At 34.1% G+C, this 20,264-nt stretch overlaps 1 protein-coding gene across 1 annotated transcript; it reads right to left on the reverse strand.

Annotated features, from left to right (window-relative positions):
* Nucleotides 1-2,866: 2,866 nt before the first annotated feature.
* On the reverse strand, nt 2,867-19,820 carry LOC133184423 (eukaryotic peptide chain release factor GTP-binding subunit ERF3A-like). Its single transcript, XM_061319493.1, has 14 exons — nt 19,526-19,820; nt 16,477-16,566; nt 15,322-15,468; nt 15,117-15,150; nt 14,926-15,003; nt 14,304-14,484; nt 13,869-14,023; nt 13,472-13,618; nt 11,285-11,378; nt 10,465-10,545; nt 10,216-10,317; nt 8,145-8,216; nt 6,414-6,675; nt 2,867-4,176 (listed from the first exon to the last, which is right to left on the reverse strand). The coding sequence occupies exons 1-14, from the start codon at nt 19,701-19,703 to the stop codon at nt 4,133-4,135; spliced, it is 1,665 nt and encodes a 554-aa protein (XP_061175477.1). The 5' UTR covers nt 19,704-19,820; the 3' UTR covers nt 2,867-4,132.
* Nucleotides 19,821-20,264: the final 444 nt, after the last annotated feature.

Below are 20,264 nucleotides of genomic sequence, written 5' to 3' on the forward strand. Positions count from 1 at the left end.
TTAAAAATCTTCTTCTCAAGAACCACTGGGCCAGAAAAGCAGAAACTTATGTGGAAGCATCCTTGGGTAGTGTATATTCTAAATTGTTCAAATCATGGCCCCCGGGGGTAGGGCGGGGCCGCAATAAATATTACAAAGGGGAGGTCTTGTGAAGAACAGCAGAGCCAAAGTAACTCAGGTGAGCGTTGTGGCCCATGGGCCTCTTGTTTTCCCTATGTATTCCTATGTAAAACTTTGATCACCCATTGTGGCCCTACCCCCGGGGGTCATGATTTCAACAATGGATGCTTCCACTTTAGTTTCAGCTTCTCTGGCCCAGAGGTTCTTGAGAAGAAGATTTTAAAAGATTTTTCCTATATATTTCAATGTAAAACTTGGATTCCCTATTGTGGCTCTGCCCTACCCCCAGGGGTCATGATTTGAACAATTTAGAATCTACACTACCCCAGGATGCTTCCATATAAGTTTCAGTTTTTCTGGCCAAGTTGTTCTTGAGAAGAAGATTTTTACAGATATTTCCTACATATTTCAATGTAAAACTTGGATTCCTATTGTGGCCCTGCCCTACCCCCGGGGGTCATGATTTGAACAATTTAGAATCTACACTACACCAGGATGCTTCCATATAAGTTTCAGCTTTTCTGGCCCAGTGGTTCTTGAGAAGAAGATGTGTAAAGATTTTTCTTATATATTTCAATGTAAAACTTGGATTCCCTATTGTGGCCCTGCCCTACCCCCGGGGATCATGATTTGAACAATTTATAATCTACACTACCCCAGAATGCTTCCATATAAGTTTCAGCTTTTCTGGCCCAGTGGTTCATGAGAAGAAGATTTAAGATATTTCCTACATATTTCAATGTAAAACTTGGATTCCCTATTGTGGCCCCGCCCTAGCCCCGGGGGTCATGATTTGAACAATTTATAATCTACACTTCCCCAGGATGCTTCCATATAGGTTTCAGCTTTTCTGGCCCAGTGGTTCTTGAGATTGATTGATTGATTGTATGTTGTTTTACGTCCCATTCGAGAATTTTTCACTCATATAGAGACGTCACCATATACCGGTGAAGGGCTTCAAATTTTGACCTTAACTCGGCACTCAGGGCCATTGAGCAGTGAGGGATCTTTATCGTGCCACGGGGCCTCAGTTTTTAAGGTCTCATCCGAAGGACCCGCAACTTTCACTTCAAAGTGCCGAGCGCATGGCAAAGGAACAGTTGCTACCCATTTTTTATTGACTTAGGTCAGTCGCGGCCGAGATTCGAACTCACGACCTCCCGATCACGGAGCAAGCGCTCTACTGACTGAGCTACCGTGAATGGTTGGTTCTTGAGAAGAAGATTTTTAAAGATTTTTCTTATGTATTTCAATGTAAAACTTGGATTCCCTATTGTGGCCCCGCCCTACCCCCGGGGTCATCATTTTAACAATTTAGAATCTACACTATTCCAGGAACTTCCACATAAGTTTCAGCTTTTCTGGCCCAGTGGTTCTTGAGAAGAAGATTTTTTAATGACCCCACCCTATTTTTGTCTTTTCTTGATTATCTCCCCTTGTAAGGGGACTTGGCCCTTTATTTTAACAATTTACACTCCCCTTCACCCAAGAATACTTTGTACCAAGTTTGCTTAAAATTGGCCTAGTGGTTCTTGAGAAGAAGTTGAAAATGTGAAAAGTTTACAGACGGACGGACAGACGGACGGACAACGGGTGATCAGAAAAGCTCACTTGAGCTTTCAGCTCAGGTGAGCTAAAAAAAGGTAACAGTAACCCACTTCTGAATTAAACATTGTTTATTTTCAAAACGTTAGCTAAATATCTTGAAAACTAAGAGGCTTAGAATAACCTCGGTTGATGCACCTGGGTGCCTCAGAGTGTGTCAACCCAAAAATAGTGACATTCTTTTTGACACACCAAAGATGCATCAAATGACATGGTTTGATGATACATGTACTTGGATTCAGAGTGTCTGTGTTATGCATCAATAATGATTTGAAAATGAAAAGCTATAAAGTAGGTCACTGAGAAGTAGGTCACTGTGACCTACTTTTGGTCAGCATATCCGGAGACCCAAAGATGCATTACAATAATAAATTGCAAGACGATATATATTTATACAATAACTTTTAATTAAATATTAATATACATAATTTGGCATTTTAAACTATTCCAGATGTTTTGCCATCGTTAAACAAGGTGTGGGAATTAAATTCAGTTTTAACTTACTAATTACAATCAATGTTGTTAGTGTGCGCCAAAAGCACTAGCCTGACGCCCAACACTAGTATAATTTCGGTCAGGCTGGTTGAATGTAGGTGGACACTAGCCCAATTGGACTAGTGGAATTTTTAGTAATATGTCTATTTTTATCAGTATTGTCAATGAGATTTTTTTCTAAAAATTATCTGGTTGAAGTTTTTACGACTTTCTCAATAATTTTAATATGCAGTTGTCTTTCTGTCCATGCTTTTTTGGTATTATAGTTCATTGTTACTGATCACTATGTTAAAGCTGAACAAGACTCGTAAATAGGCATACGCCATATTTGTTTTCTATATCAGCATGAGGTATACAAATCCTTCACATTTGTTACACCTGATTGCTTTTAGCTGGTCACTGCAGCGTGTATTACATGTATATCTCAAGTTGTCCTTTTTGTTTATGTTTTCATTGAAGGTGCATTTGTGTTAACTTCACTTTGTAATGCACTGACCTGGGCAGTTGACATGTAATGCACTGACCTGGGCAGTTGACATCAAATATCTTTTGATAACTTTTTTGATGCAACATAATCTAAAAGTTAATCTATTCCCTCATAGTCATGAGTGTGTACTTTTATAAGGGAAAAAAATACAGTGTCATGTAAAATCTTTGCTGAAATCTTTATTTTTTCCCCCCTTTTTTTGGTCAATCAAGGTGTCAAATCTTATCAGCACTTCTTGCATATGATAAAGTGACATTAAAAGAGATTTTCCAGAAAAATTTCATGATACATGTATGTACTGTATAATAGAGAACTGTAAGCATATAGCAAATACATGTACTTTTTGTTGACAGTTCATTCATTGAATAAAAACATTAAAATGTCAGCACACTTTCCCCTTGTTTTTGTAAAATGTTGTACATTTAGTAGAAAATATGAAATTTCAGCCTCCAGGTGTGCCTTCTAAAAGAAATATGTCACATCGATTTCTCAAATGAAATCTTTAACAGTATGTATAAAGTTAACATTAACATGCACAAACTGAACTTGTCAGTAACATAAATAAATCTGAAATGCTTTTTTGATACATTATGTATATACATGTATCATAACAATTGCTAATTGCTTCTCTAGCAACCATTTACGAATGTGTTGTTTTGTCCCTTTTTAATTCTTTAATCAGTTTGAACAGAATTACAGTTTTATATTCTTATTTTAAATTTACTTCATCTATGCATATGTCATTAATAGAGAAATATTTTACAACCGTTTTGATATGTATCTTTAAAAAAAAAACCGAAAAGCAAAAACAAATGAAAAATTTTTGATGCAATTAATACCTAGCTAAATTTCAAGTCACAACTGGCAAGACGAACACAAAATACAAAAACCATACTTGATCAAAATTTCACTATTACTTTTTTTTTTTTTAAAGCAAATTGCATAGTAAAAAAAGAAAAATCTAGAAGCATAATTTCTAAAACAATACTTGAATGTTAAAAAGAACATACACATAATGAAGCACCTTGTTTGATAATAAACCTCCAAAGAATAGAAATTAGAAATCTGCACAGTACGTTGCCATGTCCAATTGATCAGTAATCTTTAGAATTTCCACAAATGGGTTCCTGTTGAGCACTGATAGCAAAACTAATTCCCATTTAAATTTCTTCCTTTGAGTCAATATTTGTTTCATTTATTCTCGATTTTTAGAACTTTACCTATTGCAAACATTTTTCCTGCAACAAAAAAAAATAATGTACAGTTGAAATTTGTTTTCCAAATCAGAAATCTGCACAGTACATTTCCATGTCCAATTGATCAGTAATCTTTGGAATTTCCACAAATGGATGGGTTCCTGTTGAGCACTTAAAGCAAAACTAGTTCCCATTTAAATTTCTTCCTTTGAGTCATTATTCGTTTCATTTATTCTCGGATTTTTAGAACTTTTCCTATTGCAATTGTTTTTCCTGCAACAAAAAAAACAAGAGGCCCATGGGCCACAGCGCTCACCTGAGTCAATATGGCCCTGCTGTTATTCGTCAGCAGATTTCTTCTCCTATATTTCTCCTATATATTCATATATAAAGCTTTGATCGCCTGTTCTAGGCATACCCTACCCCAAGGTGCCATGTTTTGAATGAAATTGAATATAAACCTTCTGAGGATGAGATGGGGGTGGGGGTTCATGATTTGAACAAACTTAAACTTACACTACCTGAGGATGCTTCCATATCAATAAGACTGATTATTGCTTTGTTGTTCTTGAGAATGAAGAAGATTTTTAAAGACATTTCCTGTATATGTTCTATTGTAAAACTTTGATCCCCCATTATGGCCCCACCCTACTACTGGAGGATGCCTTGAACAAGCTTGATTCTACAATATTTGGGGATGATTCCATATCAATATGACTAATTGTGGCTTTGTTGTTCTTGAGAAGATTTTTAAAGAATTTTCCTATATATTCCTATGTAAGAATTTGATCTCCCATTGTAGCCCCACCCTACCCCCAGGGGTCATGATTTGAACAACCTTGAATCTACACAACCTGAGGATGAATCCAAATCAATATGACTAATTGTGGCTTTGTTGTTCTTGAGAAGAAGATTTTTTTTCTATATATTCCTATATAAAACTTTGATTCCTCATTGTGGCCCCACCCTACCCCCAGGGGTCATGATTTAAATAAACTTGTATCTACACTATCAGAGGATGATTTCATACCAAATGACTAATTGTGGCTTTGTTGTTCTTGAGAAGAAGATTTTTAAAGAATTTTCCTATATATTCCTATGTAAAAATTTGATCCCCCCTTGTGGCCCCACCCTACCCCTGGGGGTCATGATCTTAACAAACTTGAATCTACACTACCTGAGGATGAATCCGTATCAGTATGACTAATTGTGGCTTTGTTGTTCTTGAGAAGAAGAGTTTTAAAGATTTTCCCTATATATTCCTATGTAAAACTTTGATCCCCCATTGTGGCCCCACCCTACCCATGGGGGTCATGATCTTAACAAACTTGAATCTACACTACCTGAGGATGATTCCATATCAGTATGACTAATTGTGGCTTTGTTGTTCTTGAGAAGAAGATTTTTAAAGATTTTCCCTATATATTCCTATGTAAAACTTTGATCCCCCATTGTGGCCCCACCCTACCCCCGGGGGTCATGATTTGAACAAACTTGAATCTACACTATGTAATGAAGGTTTCACATAAGTACAAACTTTTCTGGCTCAATGGTTCTTGAGAAGAAGATTTTTAAAAGATGACACCAAATTTTCACAAATTCTTAATTATCTCCCCTTGGAAGAGGGCGTGGCCCTTCATTTGAACAAACTTGAACCCCCTTCACCCAAGGATGCTTTGTGGCAAGTTTGGTTGAAATTGGCCCAGTGGTTCTGGAGAAGAAGTCGAAAATGTGAAAAGTTTACAGACGGACGGACAGACAGACATACAGACAGACGGACTACAGACAAAATGTGATCAGAAAAGCTCACTTGAGCTTTCAGCTCAGGTGAGCTAAAAAAGGAAAGATGGAAAACCTTTTGCAAATCAGAATAATGCAGTGCTGTAAAACAATTCACAAGAGTATTATTCTTGAGACACTTTTTTATGATATTCTTGAAATGTAACAATAAAACAATGTTCAAGTTTCTACAAGTTCTTCAACTAAGAATCAACATGTTTATGTACATTGATGTGTGCATAATTATCATATTGAATCCTTGTTGCTGTCCAATACATCATTACCTTATATATTGCTGTCAAAATTTAAATTGTTTAATTGCAAAAATCTTAGAAAAAGACACTATATGAACAGAGATGATTTTGGTTACACCTCAATCAAAAATACCCTCACATGTAAATAACCATCAAAGAAAGGCAAAAAATTCAATTTGACACATAAAGTTGTGGAAACTTACCTTATTCTATGCAATAATTAGTAAGATTTGTAGTTCATTGAATAATTAATTTTGTGGTCTGGCTCAACCAAAAAAACAATGAAAATTGACGTTCAACAAAAAAGGAGGAAACCACAGTATACATGTTGTATCAAGGAATGTTTTAGCCTAAAGTTTAATCAATGCATAGACTATCTTCATTGAAGTGATACTTACATCATCTCTGTGTCATCAATACTTAAAATTCAAATTATTAGTCAAAATATCCTAAATACATGTAATCAAAAGTATTTACCTTCATCTCTTAATGTAAATCGTCCCATCTGTGGGAAATCTTTGAATGTCTCTAAACAGATCATTCCTCCATTGACTTCTATTCGAGCTATTGCCACCTGATCTTGTTTCACAAATCTGGGTTTAATCTGGGCCTTTTCGCCAGTCTTTTTGTCTAATAAACACAGTAGTGCCTTGATCGTTACTTCTTCAGCACATGCATGAATGTGTAGAACAGCACTATATCCAGCACATATAATGGACTTGTGTTCCAATATCACAATCTGGGGATAGGGGTAAAGCAAAAATTAGATGAATTCCATAAGGAAAGCATATATAACCATATAAAAGAATATATAACAAGAGGCCCATGGGCCACAATGCTCACCTGAGTCATATGGTCCTGCTGTTCTTCATCAACAGATTTTTTCTATTATATAATTTCCTAAGGAAAACATTGATCCCTATTGTGACCACCCCCCCCCACCCCCCACCCCCAGTTGTCTTGATTTTTATAGATTTAGCCCCATCCTACCCCTTAGGGTTATGATTTAAACAAACTTGAATCTAAACCACATCAAGATACTTCCATATCAATGTGACTGACTTTGCTGTTCGTGGGAAAAAGATCTTAGAGAATTTTTTCCTATACATCCATATGTTTAACTCTGATAGTGCACTGTGGCCCCACCCTACCCCTAAGGGTCATGATTTGAACAAACTTGAATCTTTACAAGCTGAGGATGCTTCCATATTATCAATATGACTAAATATGGTTTTTTGAATATTTTCTCCTATATATTGCCATGTTAAACTTTGATCCCCCATTCTTGCCCCACTCTACTCCATGGGATCAAGATTTTGAATAAACTTGAATCTACACTACCTGAGGATGCTTCCATATCGATATCACTAACATGGCTTTGCTGTTTTTGAGAAGATTTTTGAAGATTTTTTAAATATTCCGATGTAAAACTTTCATTGCCCACTGTGGCCCCACTATAATCCTGGGGGTCATGATTTGAACAAATTTGAATGTACACTACCTGAGGATGTTTCTATATTAATATAACTAAACATGGCTTTGCTGTTCTTGAGAAAAAAGATTTATGAAGATTTTTTTCTTATATACTCCTATGTAAAACTTTAATTCCCCATTGTGACCCAATTCTAATCCCAACTTGCTTTTCTTGAGAAGATCTTTAAAGATTTTTTTCCCCTATATATTCCTAAGTAAAATTTTGATCCCCCATTGTGGCCGCACCCTACCCCCAGGGGTCATGATTTGGACAAATTTGAATTTACACTATGCAAAGAAGGTTTCATATAAGTTTCAACTATTTTGGCCCAGTGGTTCTTGAGAAGAAGATTTTAAAAAGATACAACCAAATTTTCACTAATTTTTGATTATCTCCCTTGAAAGAAGGCATGCCCCTTCATTGGAACAAACTTGAATCCCCTTCACCATAGGATGCTTTGTAGCAAGTTTGGTTGAAATCGGCCAAGTGGTTCTGGAGAAAAACTTGAAAATGTGAAAAGTTTACAGATGGACGGATGTAGGGACAGAAGGTGGATGAGTTCATATAATCAGAAAAGCTCACAAGCTTTCAGCTCAGGTGAGCTAAAAACATCAATTTGGTAGCTTTAAGATAAAAATTTTCATATGAAAGAAACATTTTATTTAAACATTTGTCAGTATGTCCACTTCTACAAGTTTTGTTTGGGTAAAATATACATTAATATTTGTCCTTACCTGAGCATCAAATGTTTTAGCTGTATGACACAGACTAGTTGCAGGACACAATACAAACCCTGGGGATACATCCTACAAGAAGATAATTGAATAAAATGTTCTAAAACAGAAAAAGAAGTTAATTAACCAACACAGCTCAAATAAACACACAGTCCTGAGGTAATACTTCAATGGATAAGTCAACAAATACAATTCTTACAAATAGGGCTGTCATGGTTCCCCAAAATAACAGAAAACCACAGTTCAAGTTGTTTGGTTCGGTTTCAGTTAAATTTTTCCAGATTTCGGTTCTGGTGTAGTTTGTATATTAGAGTCTCTTTTAAACAAAAAATGGTGTCAAAATCAAAAGAATGATGGCGATAACAATGATAAACAAACATCACCGATAACAATGATAAATAAACACCACAACTGAAATTTACTTCATTCCCTGACAAAACACTTGTCACAGAAGGATTAGATGATTATCAAATCAAGCAAGAGTGGTCAAGTTGTAGCTAATAGTCAGCCTAGTATTCCTAAACACAGATGTTAATATGGTTAAGACTTGTTTTCAAGGTGAATTTAAAGAAACAAATAAAGATTTTTGCAAGTCTAATTCATGAAATTAAGGTTTAAAATACATGTATACTGTATAGGGGGAAAATAACTCGCGGTGTTAATATTCGCTATATTCACGGTGTTGATAAATCCATGAATTCAAGAAACAGTGAATAAGTTTTCATAAACCTCCATGTTTTATTTGTAAATTTGAGAACAGACTACGATAGGTATATATACGTGCAGTACATGGTCATTTCAGTAATTACGAGTAGTACTTGTCATTCAATTATTTTAATTATCACGCTTTATTTTAATTCAAATCAGCAGATAAAAACCTGCATTTGTTAAAAAGCTGTTTTAAAAGCCAATGCTACGTTTCATCAATCAAAACACGTGGGTCATGGGTTTTGATTACCCGTGCGTAACTAATGTTACCACGTGTATTTTTATCTATTATTAGTTTTTATCGACATCATGGTTTTTAAAAAAATCATTTAAATACTTAGGCCAAATAAAAAAATATGTGTGGTTCCGGTTACCCGACCTTCCCTATTTTATACCCCCGACCCTAAACTTTTTTTTGGCAATTTTCATATTTTTTCCGGAATTTTCCCTGATTTCCATCAATGACTCCAGTTTAAGTTTTAGTTTCAGCAATGACGGCCTCCTTGCAAAACATAGTTTAATAGTGTTAAATCCAAAGCAAACTAACATTTAGGTGTCCCCTACCAATATTGACTAGTATATTATCACACCACATCTAAATGCCGTTTGCAAAGCAGTGATAGGTATTATTTCTAAAGAAAAAATTAAGAAAATCATTTTGCTAAAAAAAAAAAAAAAAAAAAAAAAAAAAAAATTCCCTACCTACCTACCCTAATTTTTTTGGAAGTGTAACCGGAACCACACATATTTTTTTGTTTGGCCTTATCGAGCTTGCTGAAGATGTGGAAAGATATTATTTCGTTGACATACCTTAAAACATTTATTACCGTCCAGTGGTTTTTCGCCGCGATGTATTATCCCTTTGGAAAGAAGATCTTGGGGTGTACATGCACTCATCATAATAGCATCATCATTCGACGTTTATAGTCTAGGACTTTTAATAACTGCACTTGTTTTAATTAATCGTCAATTAATTATTAAATCTAACTATTTTATATAAACCTACACTGTTGTTCGTGAAGTGGATATATAACGCTGATTAATGTCGCTTTAGACAAGGGAGGTAACTTTTATTATATACCAATTCCGCGAATTCAACAAACCGGGATCGTGTAAGAAAAGAGAAAAACGTGAAAATTAGAACCCGTGAAATTAATCCCCCATACAGTATGTAAATAACCAAGCCAAAGAAACTGAACAGAAAATTTACAGAACCGACCCGACCTGAAAAATTTGGGAACCCTGACAGCCCTACTTACAAGGTAGGCATCAGTGTGCTTCAATATAGGATAGGACAAGACAAATACTACAATAAAGTCTTTCCTAGCATCATGAAATGAAGAGCCCTAATCATAACACTTACCTCCTCTTCCACCCCTGATACTTTCAGTTTAAGATTTTCTCCTGGGTTGGCCTCTTCTACCTCAATGTCATCTGAGAAAATCTGCATGATTTTGACACTTGCCTATAATAATAATAAAAAAATCAACAAAAATCAGGTCAATCCTCAAAATTTATATTGCTAAGATATTCATTTAATCTACAAGTAAAGTGAACATAAACTCACACAAAGCATAAATTTTCATAGAAGATCATAATTAAATGTTCTTACTCTGTTTGGCATCAGCAGGAATGTCTGATTCCGTGATATACATCCTGACTCCAGCTTTCCTAAAAGCATGATACCCATATCCTAAAACAGAAAATCTAGTATTAAAAGAGCACATACACTTCTGCAATTAAAAATAATTCACATAAATAAAAAAAAATGTCTAAGATCAAGTGATAACCTAGCGTTCAAAATAACTGAACAATAAATCATGTACAGATACTTGGGTTGTCAACAAGTACTCATTCAATCTAGTACTTGTAGGAGGTTCAAATTCTTCAAAAGCTAAATTGCTACCACGTTACAATGTACAATACTTTGAAAAAACAAAAATCTGTAATTCTTGTCTTAAAATTTTCAATTTAAAGATGTGTTTAACACTAATAAATATAGGTGCTTGTCTATACAGCAATTATGGATACATTATGGAGCACTTACACTGTATATGGATGAATTATGGATACATTTATGGCAGTTTGCAGGAACATGACTTGTTCATACTCAGGTTGTTAATACTCTTGTATTTAAATGAAATGTTACATTTAAAATCATTTAAAATGAAAGCTATTAAGTAGTTAGGTTCAGTCAAATTGAGAAAACTTAAGTGTTTGAGAGAGATATCTAATGACATCCAAATCTGAAAATGTTTTCTTTTAAGTGGAGATTCTTGAATATAAATCCATTCATATGAAGAATATCTTGTGTGGATTAATGCTGTTCTTTTGTCATTAAATGTAAAAAAAAAAAAATGCTTCTTCAAATTGATTTTCAAATAAACTATTTTCATTTTAAGGCAGAATAAGTTTAATGCTGTAGTCCATACCTTGTATCTGTCTACAATGGGCATACGGACAGGTAGATTACTAGACCTGTTGAATGAGGGCATTGTGTCGAGGTATGATATCAATGATGGTCCTCTGTAAAGTACAAAATTCCAGTAGAAATAGGAGTTGAAACATATCAGGCTGCATAAAACCTCTAGTTTAGGCCATAATGAAAAGAAATTTCTAGATTCTCATCTCCGCCCGCCCGATTTTTTTTTTACCCCGCCTCGATTTTTTTTTAATTTCTGTTTTTCAAATCTGCACTGATTGACCAGGTCAACAAAAAAATCTGCACAATGGAAAAAATACAAAATAAAATCCGCCCGCCCGATTTTTTAAAAAAAACTCTGATGAGAATCTAGGATTTTTTTTATTTTGGCCTTAAGGAAGCTCTAAACACTGCACTCTAAAGTTCTATTTGTATGGTAGTTTTATTAAGTTAGAGTGATCTGCCCTTAGAAGAAAAATAGAATAAATGGGAATCTACAGTTAATGACACAATTTCTTACGAATTAAAATATTTTAAATGTTATGTTAGACCAAGATTAAGTAATTGAATACATAATTTCCATTAATTTTCCCGATGTAAGTAAACAACAGTGATTTCTGTTCACAAATACTTCCTTGTCTTTGAACATTTTTTTCTGCAGAAATAAGGCAGGTACCCTATGTTGAAAATGAACTAGATACACTGAATATGTGCACCTTTATATGATATATTTTTCTCAAAGTCCAAAAAGCTTTTTTCATTAGTGTTTAGAGCTTCCTTAATATAGCAGTGTGATTAAGTACTGATATGCATCTATGCTATTTTTTGCTACATTTACTACACTGCATGATGATTCTAGATATGGTTCTCAAAAGTGACAGTACATGTATTTAGTTTTACAAATTAAAAATTTAAATTCTTGTTACAGAACATGTATTTCTATGGCAGATAAAAATACCTTTATTCAATAAAATAAACAGCAATCAGACTGCACAAAAAATGGAACATGTTAAATATTCATATCCAATATTAGAACATTTTTTATAGTTTTCCAGAGTCTTACTCTATATACATGTACATCAAGCAATGTATCAAATCACAAGCAATTCATCAAGGTGCACATTGTATTTTTGGTCAGTATAGTCCCTAAAAGAATTTTCCTATTTACAAACCAAGTTCATAATGTCTACTTTAATATAAAGTCTTTGTTTGTTCTCCTTTTCTAAATTTTTACCATGATTGATTACAAAATTGTTATCTCATGTACTTGTAGGTCACAGTTGAAAGATTAAACTTGTTAACATATAAGAAGCAAGAGATCGACCTCCAACTTTCACTTTATGCTTTAAGTTCTTCAATTTAGGAGCAGTGATACTGCAGTTATTCCATGCTTCAATATGCTATCAATAGTCTTTGTCAAAATCTTAATTTATTTTTCTGTTGTTGATCTGTTCTCCTACAATATTCTAATATTAGTGCACCATAACCAAGTATTCATATAAACAGTGATAACTGTAAATAAGCCATACTATAATATACACTTATCCACTGGCTGTGAGTGGGATAGCTCTTTTATCAAACCCGCGACAGGGACTATTCCCCGAGGGCTTGCCCGAGGGGAATAGTTCCTGTCAAGGGTTTGATGAAAGAGCTATCCCACTCACAGCCAGTGGATAAGCGTTTTATTATACTGATGTATATCATAATTTCTGAGGGTTTGTATTACCTGATACTACAGTTTCATAGGCAAAACATGAAAAGTTCAAAAGAATAATTATAAAAGTTTTAATGAAGTATTTGGAGTAAGATAACACTGCAAGAATAAGCTGAAATCCTGATGACGTCACAATGCTACTGAAGTCATAATGACATCATCAGTCTATAGATTTATCGCAGGAAATCGAAACTGGCGGCAAAAATTGAATGAAAGTTTTCCGAGGGGTGGATAGCACAAACTATACCCCGGGGTATAGCTTTGTTAGACGTGAAATTTTCAGACTATAGAAAAATAGTTATTTTACCTTCTTAACTTTATATAGGAAACATTTTAACAGAAGTATAATAACAAAAACTATACCCCGGGGTATAGCTTTGCTATATGTGGAAATTTTGAGACTATAAAGATAGTTAGTTTACCTTCTTAACTTTATATAGGAAACATTTTAACAGAAGTATAATAAAATGAGTTTATCCTCACCTGTACCAGGGACATACAGACTCTTCAGGTATGTCTTTGAGGAATGCACCAGTTAACCCAGAGACAGGTAAGAAATAAATGTCAGTTTTTGGATTAAACCCACATTTTTTCAGGTATGGTAATAACTTTTCCTTGCACTCATTAAACCTGTATTTGAAAATATGGTTTCATTAATATACACTGACCTTATATAGAGAACTTGTTGACAAAAATGGATAAAAGAAGAAAGAAAAACGGAAAAAAAAACAGTATGTTCCCAAATGTAAATGGAAAACGTAATTATCTTCAATTGTGGGTGTCTTTTCTAAATGGTACATCACCCTCCCAAGTAAGTTTTCCAGTGAATTTCTTGTCTTCTACGTAGATGTGTATCTCAGACTGTGTTTCTTATATTTACCTGTCTTCTGACCACTGTACGGTGGGGTCATCCATTTTGTTGATGACGACTATTAAATGCCTGACTCCAGCAGTTTTCACTAACATAGCATGTTCTCTTGTCTGACCACCTCTCTCAAACCCTGTCTCAAACTCTCCCTTACGTGCAGATATCACCTGTTGTGAAGAAAATAATAGAGATGTATAACCAGAGAAGGAAACTGTGTCTAAGTTTGGATATTATTGGTCTTCCATTCCAATACCTCTTGTCTTACCTCATAAATGACACTGTATAATGTCATGATGTAAAATTAAAATTAAACAGACAGCTGTAACAGTTTTACTGATGTAAAAATATGAAGATGTTGGCAAAATTCAAACCTTTGTCATCCATGCCAATTTAGTGTAAAAATGTAATGCAGACTATTGAACATGTATGTGCTATCATAATACCCACCAATACAGCTAAATCAGCTTGCGATGCTCCACCTATCATGTTAGGTACAAAGCTCTTGTGCCCTGGGGCATCTAGGATAGTGAAGTGTTTGTTTTCGGTTTCAAAAAATGCCCTACCAACTTCCACTGTTTTCCCCTTTTCTCTTTCCTCTAAGTTTGTGTCTAATGCCCATGATAAATACCTGCAACATATAATAATTTGTTTTTATAATACTTATCACTTATGACTACACATGACATACAGATCAAGATGGGTATATAAATGCTATCTAAAGTATATTGAACACAAAACTTGCTACTTTTAGTGGTAATCACTTAATGCACAATATTCTGATAAAACATGTGGAGTGAGTCTTACTCTTACATATGTTTTCCTTCTACACATTTTGTTCAAAGATTTATAATAATTTGAATAAAAATAATTCTAAATTATTTCTCATGATCACTGTCACAAATTCAAAACAGACTTGCTTTTGAGTGCAATTGGTCATTTTCAAATAAATAAATAAATTCATCAAGTTCATTGAATCAAATGTTTATTCAATGTCAAAGCACATGTCTCTTGGCCTACTTTATCAGTGCTTTGTCATTTACACCTTTTTTTAGTACCAGAATCAACTGACCATGATTCTCTGTTTTTTTCCTTTGCTTCTCTTTCATACTTTTCCAGAGTACGTTTATCAACCATACCCGTAACATACCTGAAAAGCAAATGAAGTGAAGGGATTTTAATCACATACGAAACACATGAAAGATTTACTTTAATATCCAAGATTGACACATTGGACTATACATTGTATTATAAACGACTTACATAATATGACCTCCAATCGTTGATTTCCCAGCATCTATCGTAAAAAAGTGAATGTCTCATAAGTATACCCTATAGTCATATGAATTCATCTGTTGGAATATTTTGTATGCTAAATACTGAGAAAAAATCTCAGTAAGGTACAGCATTTCTGCAATTCTTCATTTTTTTTCATTTTTAAATGCAAACAACCTCTAAAGAAACTAACCAACATGGCCAATGAAGACGACATTAACATGTTCTTTTTTGGGCCCTGACTCGTCTGAGCTAGCTATTTTGACTGGCTCTTCCTCTTCTTCTTCCTCCTCCATTTCAGCATCTTCAGCACCTTCATCTTCCCATTTCTCTGTTGCCTCTGTAAGAGCCAGGTGTCATATTTGAAGAGCACATTTGAGACAAGCTCAGAATCGCTATTACATATAGCATTTTTAGTTCTTCAAAATAATGGGTGTTTTATTAAAATAAATGAAAGTATTGGTGTAGTGCATGTTGATGGGGTCAGCATAATAAACCAATAAACTGCAAATACACTAGAATATCAATCATTTCCAAAGGCAATAAATCCTAAGCATATACTGAAACAGAAGGACAAAACCACAGAATGAACAATAGTGACTAAAAGATATGTGATGCATGGAAAAGACTTGCATGGATTCAAAGCAGAGTGAAAAAAAAATTATTCCCAATCCTAAAACACAAAATATGAGTGTGATTATTAAACAAAGGTTTTACACAATATACCCAAAGTAATCCATTTATCAAAACAATCATGTAGTATTCCCTCAAATGCCAAGTAAATCAGTGTCAAGCATAGTCTTTAAGGATGTAAGAAATATGTCATTTAAATAAAGCATGATGTGCAGAAATGCCAAATAACTACTGCTAGCATGTATTGATTTATACCCCTTATATGTTAGATGCATTTGTGGTAAATTATTAAACAATCTGCAGCCAACCAGCAGCTAAGAAAATTTATGATACTCCAAAACTAAGCACTGTTGTGAAACAAAGTCCTAAAAAATCTGAACTGACAGGGATAAAAAAGTTTTTTTTCCAATAACGATTCCAGAGGAAAGGAAAACATAACAAAACAAAGAGTGATGCACTACAATATAAATGCTTTATAATTCTTTACATCAATTTATCTGAGATCTCTTACAATTACCATGATTACACACTAATACACAGTAATATTTCAGCGTATGCAATCTGTGATAGTAATTTTGAATGCATGGTTAACACAACAGGGGGAAAAAAACAACAAACATAAAAACAGAAGCATTTGGTATTGGTCATGTTTTTAAAATATTGCTTATCCAGTCTGCACATTTTATTCTTCTATAATCTGTTCTATCATACTAACCCATTTCTGTTTCGGCAGTATTTGTGCTGTCCTTCCCTGTAGGGGGTGGTTCAGTAATGTTTGGCATTTCTTGTGCAGGGGGACCATCATCTAAACATTTACAAATTAGCATGTAAGTTTTATGATACAGGGAACACCATCTAAAACTGTAAACAAAAAAAGTTCACTTTATCTTGACTAAGAGTACAAGAACTTCAAAGTAGTTAATTCCTGTTTTTTCACCCTTTTTTGCAGAACATACTTTGATTCTGGAATATATTTTCAAGTTTCAAGATTTCATCTGAAGACATTTTTCTACATCATTAATATACTAGTAATATATATATATATATATATATATATATACACACACATATATTATATGTACACAACTGTATTAAATTTAAGGAGTTTGGACCTTGCACATTTTGTTCTTTCAGTACTCTTCAAAAACAACTATTATTTGTGAAATGTGTTATCAAAATCTTGTCAAATGGTGATTTTCTTGTTACACCTCTTGACCATGTTGAGCACATGTATCTAACATCAAAGACTAAATCTGTTACACTATTGCTGCAGACATAGAATTGTAAAATCCTTGCACTGACTTAAATAAAACTCATAATGCCAGTTTGCAGACCCTATTCTTTAGAGATTTTAGATACACTCCTGACATGATTCTGTGCGACTTTGGCCAACAATAAAAAAATGACTTGTTCGATGCTCGTACCCTACCGAATCATTGTTTTTCAGTACTTTAAATTCCATTTATTTATTTATATTTTTTGTAGAGTTGTAAACTCCTAACTCCTAATAGATTATCTGTATCATTTTTAAATTTAAGGTCTATCATTTTTCTAAGATGCTTTTTAGATTAAAAGATTGAATAGCAATAGATATTAAATCTGTTTAGCTGTCAGGTGTCTCTAACACTGAATAATGATAATTTCTAAGTCTGTGGTTTTTATGATGATTATCAAAGTGTAGAAAAAAAACCTACCTACCTATTCACCATGAAATTGTGGGTCGGAGTATATTAAACAAAGTTTTTTTAAATGATGGCCTTACTTTCCATAGCAAGGTATTTCCTACAAAATATTTTAGATCCCATGCATCTGAAAAAATTCTGAAACTCTCAATCTCTTCAATAGCTGGAGAACTATACGTTATGGTTTTATATTCTAGTCTTTGACCATAACGCTACAGATCCCATAATGTAAATAAAGTGCAATTTACGGTGCAAAATTTTCTGTGCACTCTAGGAATGTATTTTGCCACTTTCCAACATTAGCCATCTGACAACAAATTCACAACAAGCGAGTTTATTTGTCTGTAGAGACAACTATAAAGGGTTAGCAGGTGGATAAAATATACAGGTTATTTATAAAATATATCTAGAATTAGGGGATGTAAGGTCATTGATTGACCAATGCTGGAAAGTGGTGAAATACATCCCCAAATTAAGTGTGCAGAAAATCTTGCATCGTATATTACACTTTATTCACATTCCGGGATCTGTAGCATTATGGTTAAAAACTAAAATATAAAACCACAATGCTACAGTTCTGCAGCTATTTCTTCAACACATTGTAGCAATGCAATGATTATAGAATTTGAGAATAGCAACATCTTTCTAAGATGATCACTGATGATTTACAAATAATTAATACAGATCTATAATGCTGAAACCCCAAGATCCCATTTGGGTTTTATTTTATGTAAATGAAGAAGGATCTATGAAAATTATTAAAATGTAAAGAGTGTGGTTTGATTGTCACTCCTTAGAAGGCCTTTCAACTCTACTAAAGGTAGATTATTCTCGAAACACAAGCACACAACTGTCAAGAGTCAATTTGTGAAAATAATGTTTGATTGCTATGTTAAATGTTTATAAAAGGACTGAAGAAAATTTATTTTCTTTTTGAATTAATTAATAGTACTAAGATGAAAAAGAAACTCTAATTTGATAATTTCAAGATTATTTAACAGATAGTCAGGGAAACTTGTGTTCTATTACAGAAAGCTTAGGACAATGACAATAGTTTATTCTCATAAACTGTAACTGCAGTATAGAGAAGATATTACAAAGTTAACAGGAAATCTTTACAATAGTGCAAGTGTGAAAAAAAGTAAGCAAAAGAAGAAGTAACAAAGTCATAAACCGATATAGGAGTAAAGAGGATCTGGAGTGGCAATAAATATTAAAATAGTGCTAACACTCTAACCATATTGAATTAAAGAGACATATTCATCTGTGTTTTTATGGTTATTATCTTTTTTTTTTTTTAATTTCTGAATCATGTATTACATTTAAAAAAATCAAAAAAAAAAAATCTAACTTTGTACTTTGTATTTCCCAGTTTATAGATACCAGGACCAGAAATACCATTATTTGCCACTGGTAATTTCCACAACTGGTATTTCCCAGCCAACCTTGTATATTTCTTCATTCTTTCTTCAGTACATCAATACAAACTGCATGGATATTTCCAAAATTCCTGAAGTTGTGCAGAAGTTTGGTAGCAGCTTTAATTTTCCACTTATGTCATTTTGTCAAAGTTTAAAAGTGTACTTTTTAAGGTCATAAAAAGGTTTTAAAAATACAATAATAACAAAATTCTAAAACTGAAGAATATGCAAAGACTAGACTAATTATCGTGAGATAACCATCTCGGTGTTTGGAGGAAATGACAGACCCGTTCATTGATATGTGTATTGTTGGCATGTTTCTGAGCACTGCCCCTAATTCGATTGACAAGTAATACCACAACGCATACAATTCATTTAACAAGAAATGGTCAAACAAAGCTTGTCTGCCATTAATACACCTGAAAAAATTTCTTTGTGTAAAGGTCCTTTGACATAAATCAGTTTCATCTACACCTATATGTTTCTTAGATTAATATCCAGTGTTATTTCTTTGAATTCTTGTCTTCTCAGTTGAGGAAGACTGTATATGATTACTAATCAGGCACAGTTGTAAGACATTGGGGACCCCTCCCTTCATCATGTTCACAGGTGATGAAGTCTAAACTGTTGTTCCTATAACACACACAACAATCATGTTTACCTGGAACACTTTTTGTTTGAAAAGAAGGCACAAATTCTGCTGCAAAAACATTTTGCCCTGGCACAAATGCTGGGGCATTTACATTGAGATTTGACAACTGGGATGTAACTTCGCTGGTTTCTTGGGCGTCGTCCTGATCCCAGGAATCAGGGGCGAGGCTTTCGCCGTTTTCGGTCATGGTTTCAAAGTAAACTGGTTTTAAAATTTCACAAATTCCACTTCAAAATAATCCTTATTGCGACACTGTCTACCGCGTGGATATCCTTCATTCGTGACGTCACTTCTGTCAGGCCATGCGCAATCGTCAATACGACACAGTCATCAAAACGTTTGGATTAAATGGTCTCACAGGGCGGATCTAGAGGGGAGGTCCCTTAAAATTTTTTTTTCTTAATAAATGTACGCTGTTAAACTTGAATCAACTGCAACTGCAAAGATCGCAAGTCGTTTCAAGTTTCTGTATTGAAATATAGTAAGCAGTCTGGTAAGGATGAAGGAAAGCGGATTTGTGACCCCCCCCCTCCCCAACACAAACAGGATTATAAACTTTTGATTTTTTATTTCCTTAAAACTTTTGTTTTTTGAAAAAAGGACATGAAGAAATATTTTTTGAGTGGGTGTGGACCCACTCCCCGTTACCTGAAGATTCTCTGGGTCCTAGTTTTTGCTATTAACACCCCCCCTCCCCCACAACCAGCCCCCATTCGAAATCCCGAATCTTCCCATGCAAGGTCAAAAT

This window comes from Saccostrea echinata, unplaced genomic scaffold, assembly GCF_033153115.1.
Source record: "Saccostrea echinata isolate AGI-Se365-2 ecotype Australia unplaced genomic scaffold, CSIRO_AGI_Sech_v1 ptg000010l, whole genome shotgun sequence".
NCBI classification, from domain to species: Eukaryota; Metazoa; Mollusca; class Bivalvia; order Ostreida; family Ostreidae; genus Saccostrea; species Saccostrea echinata.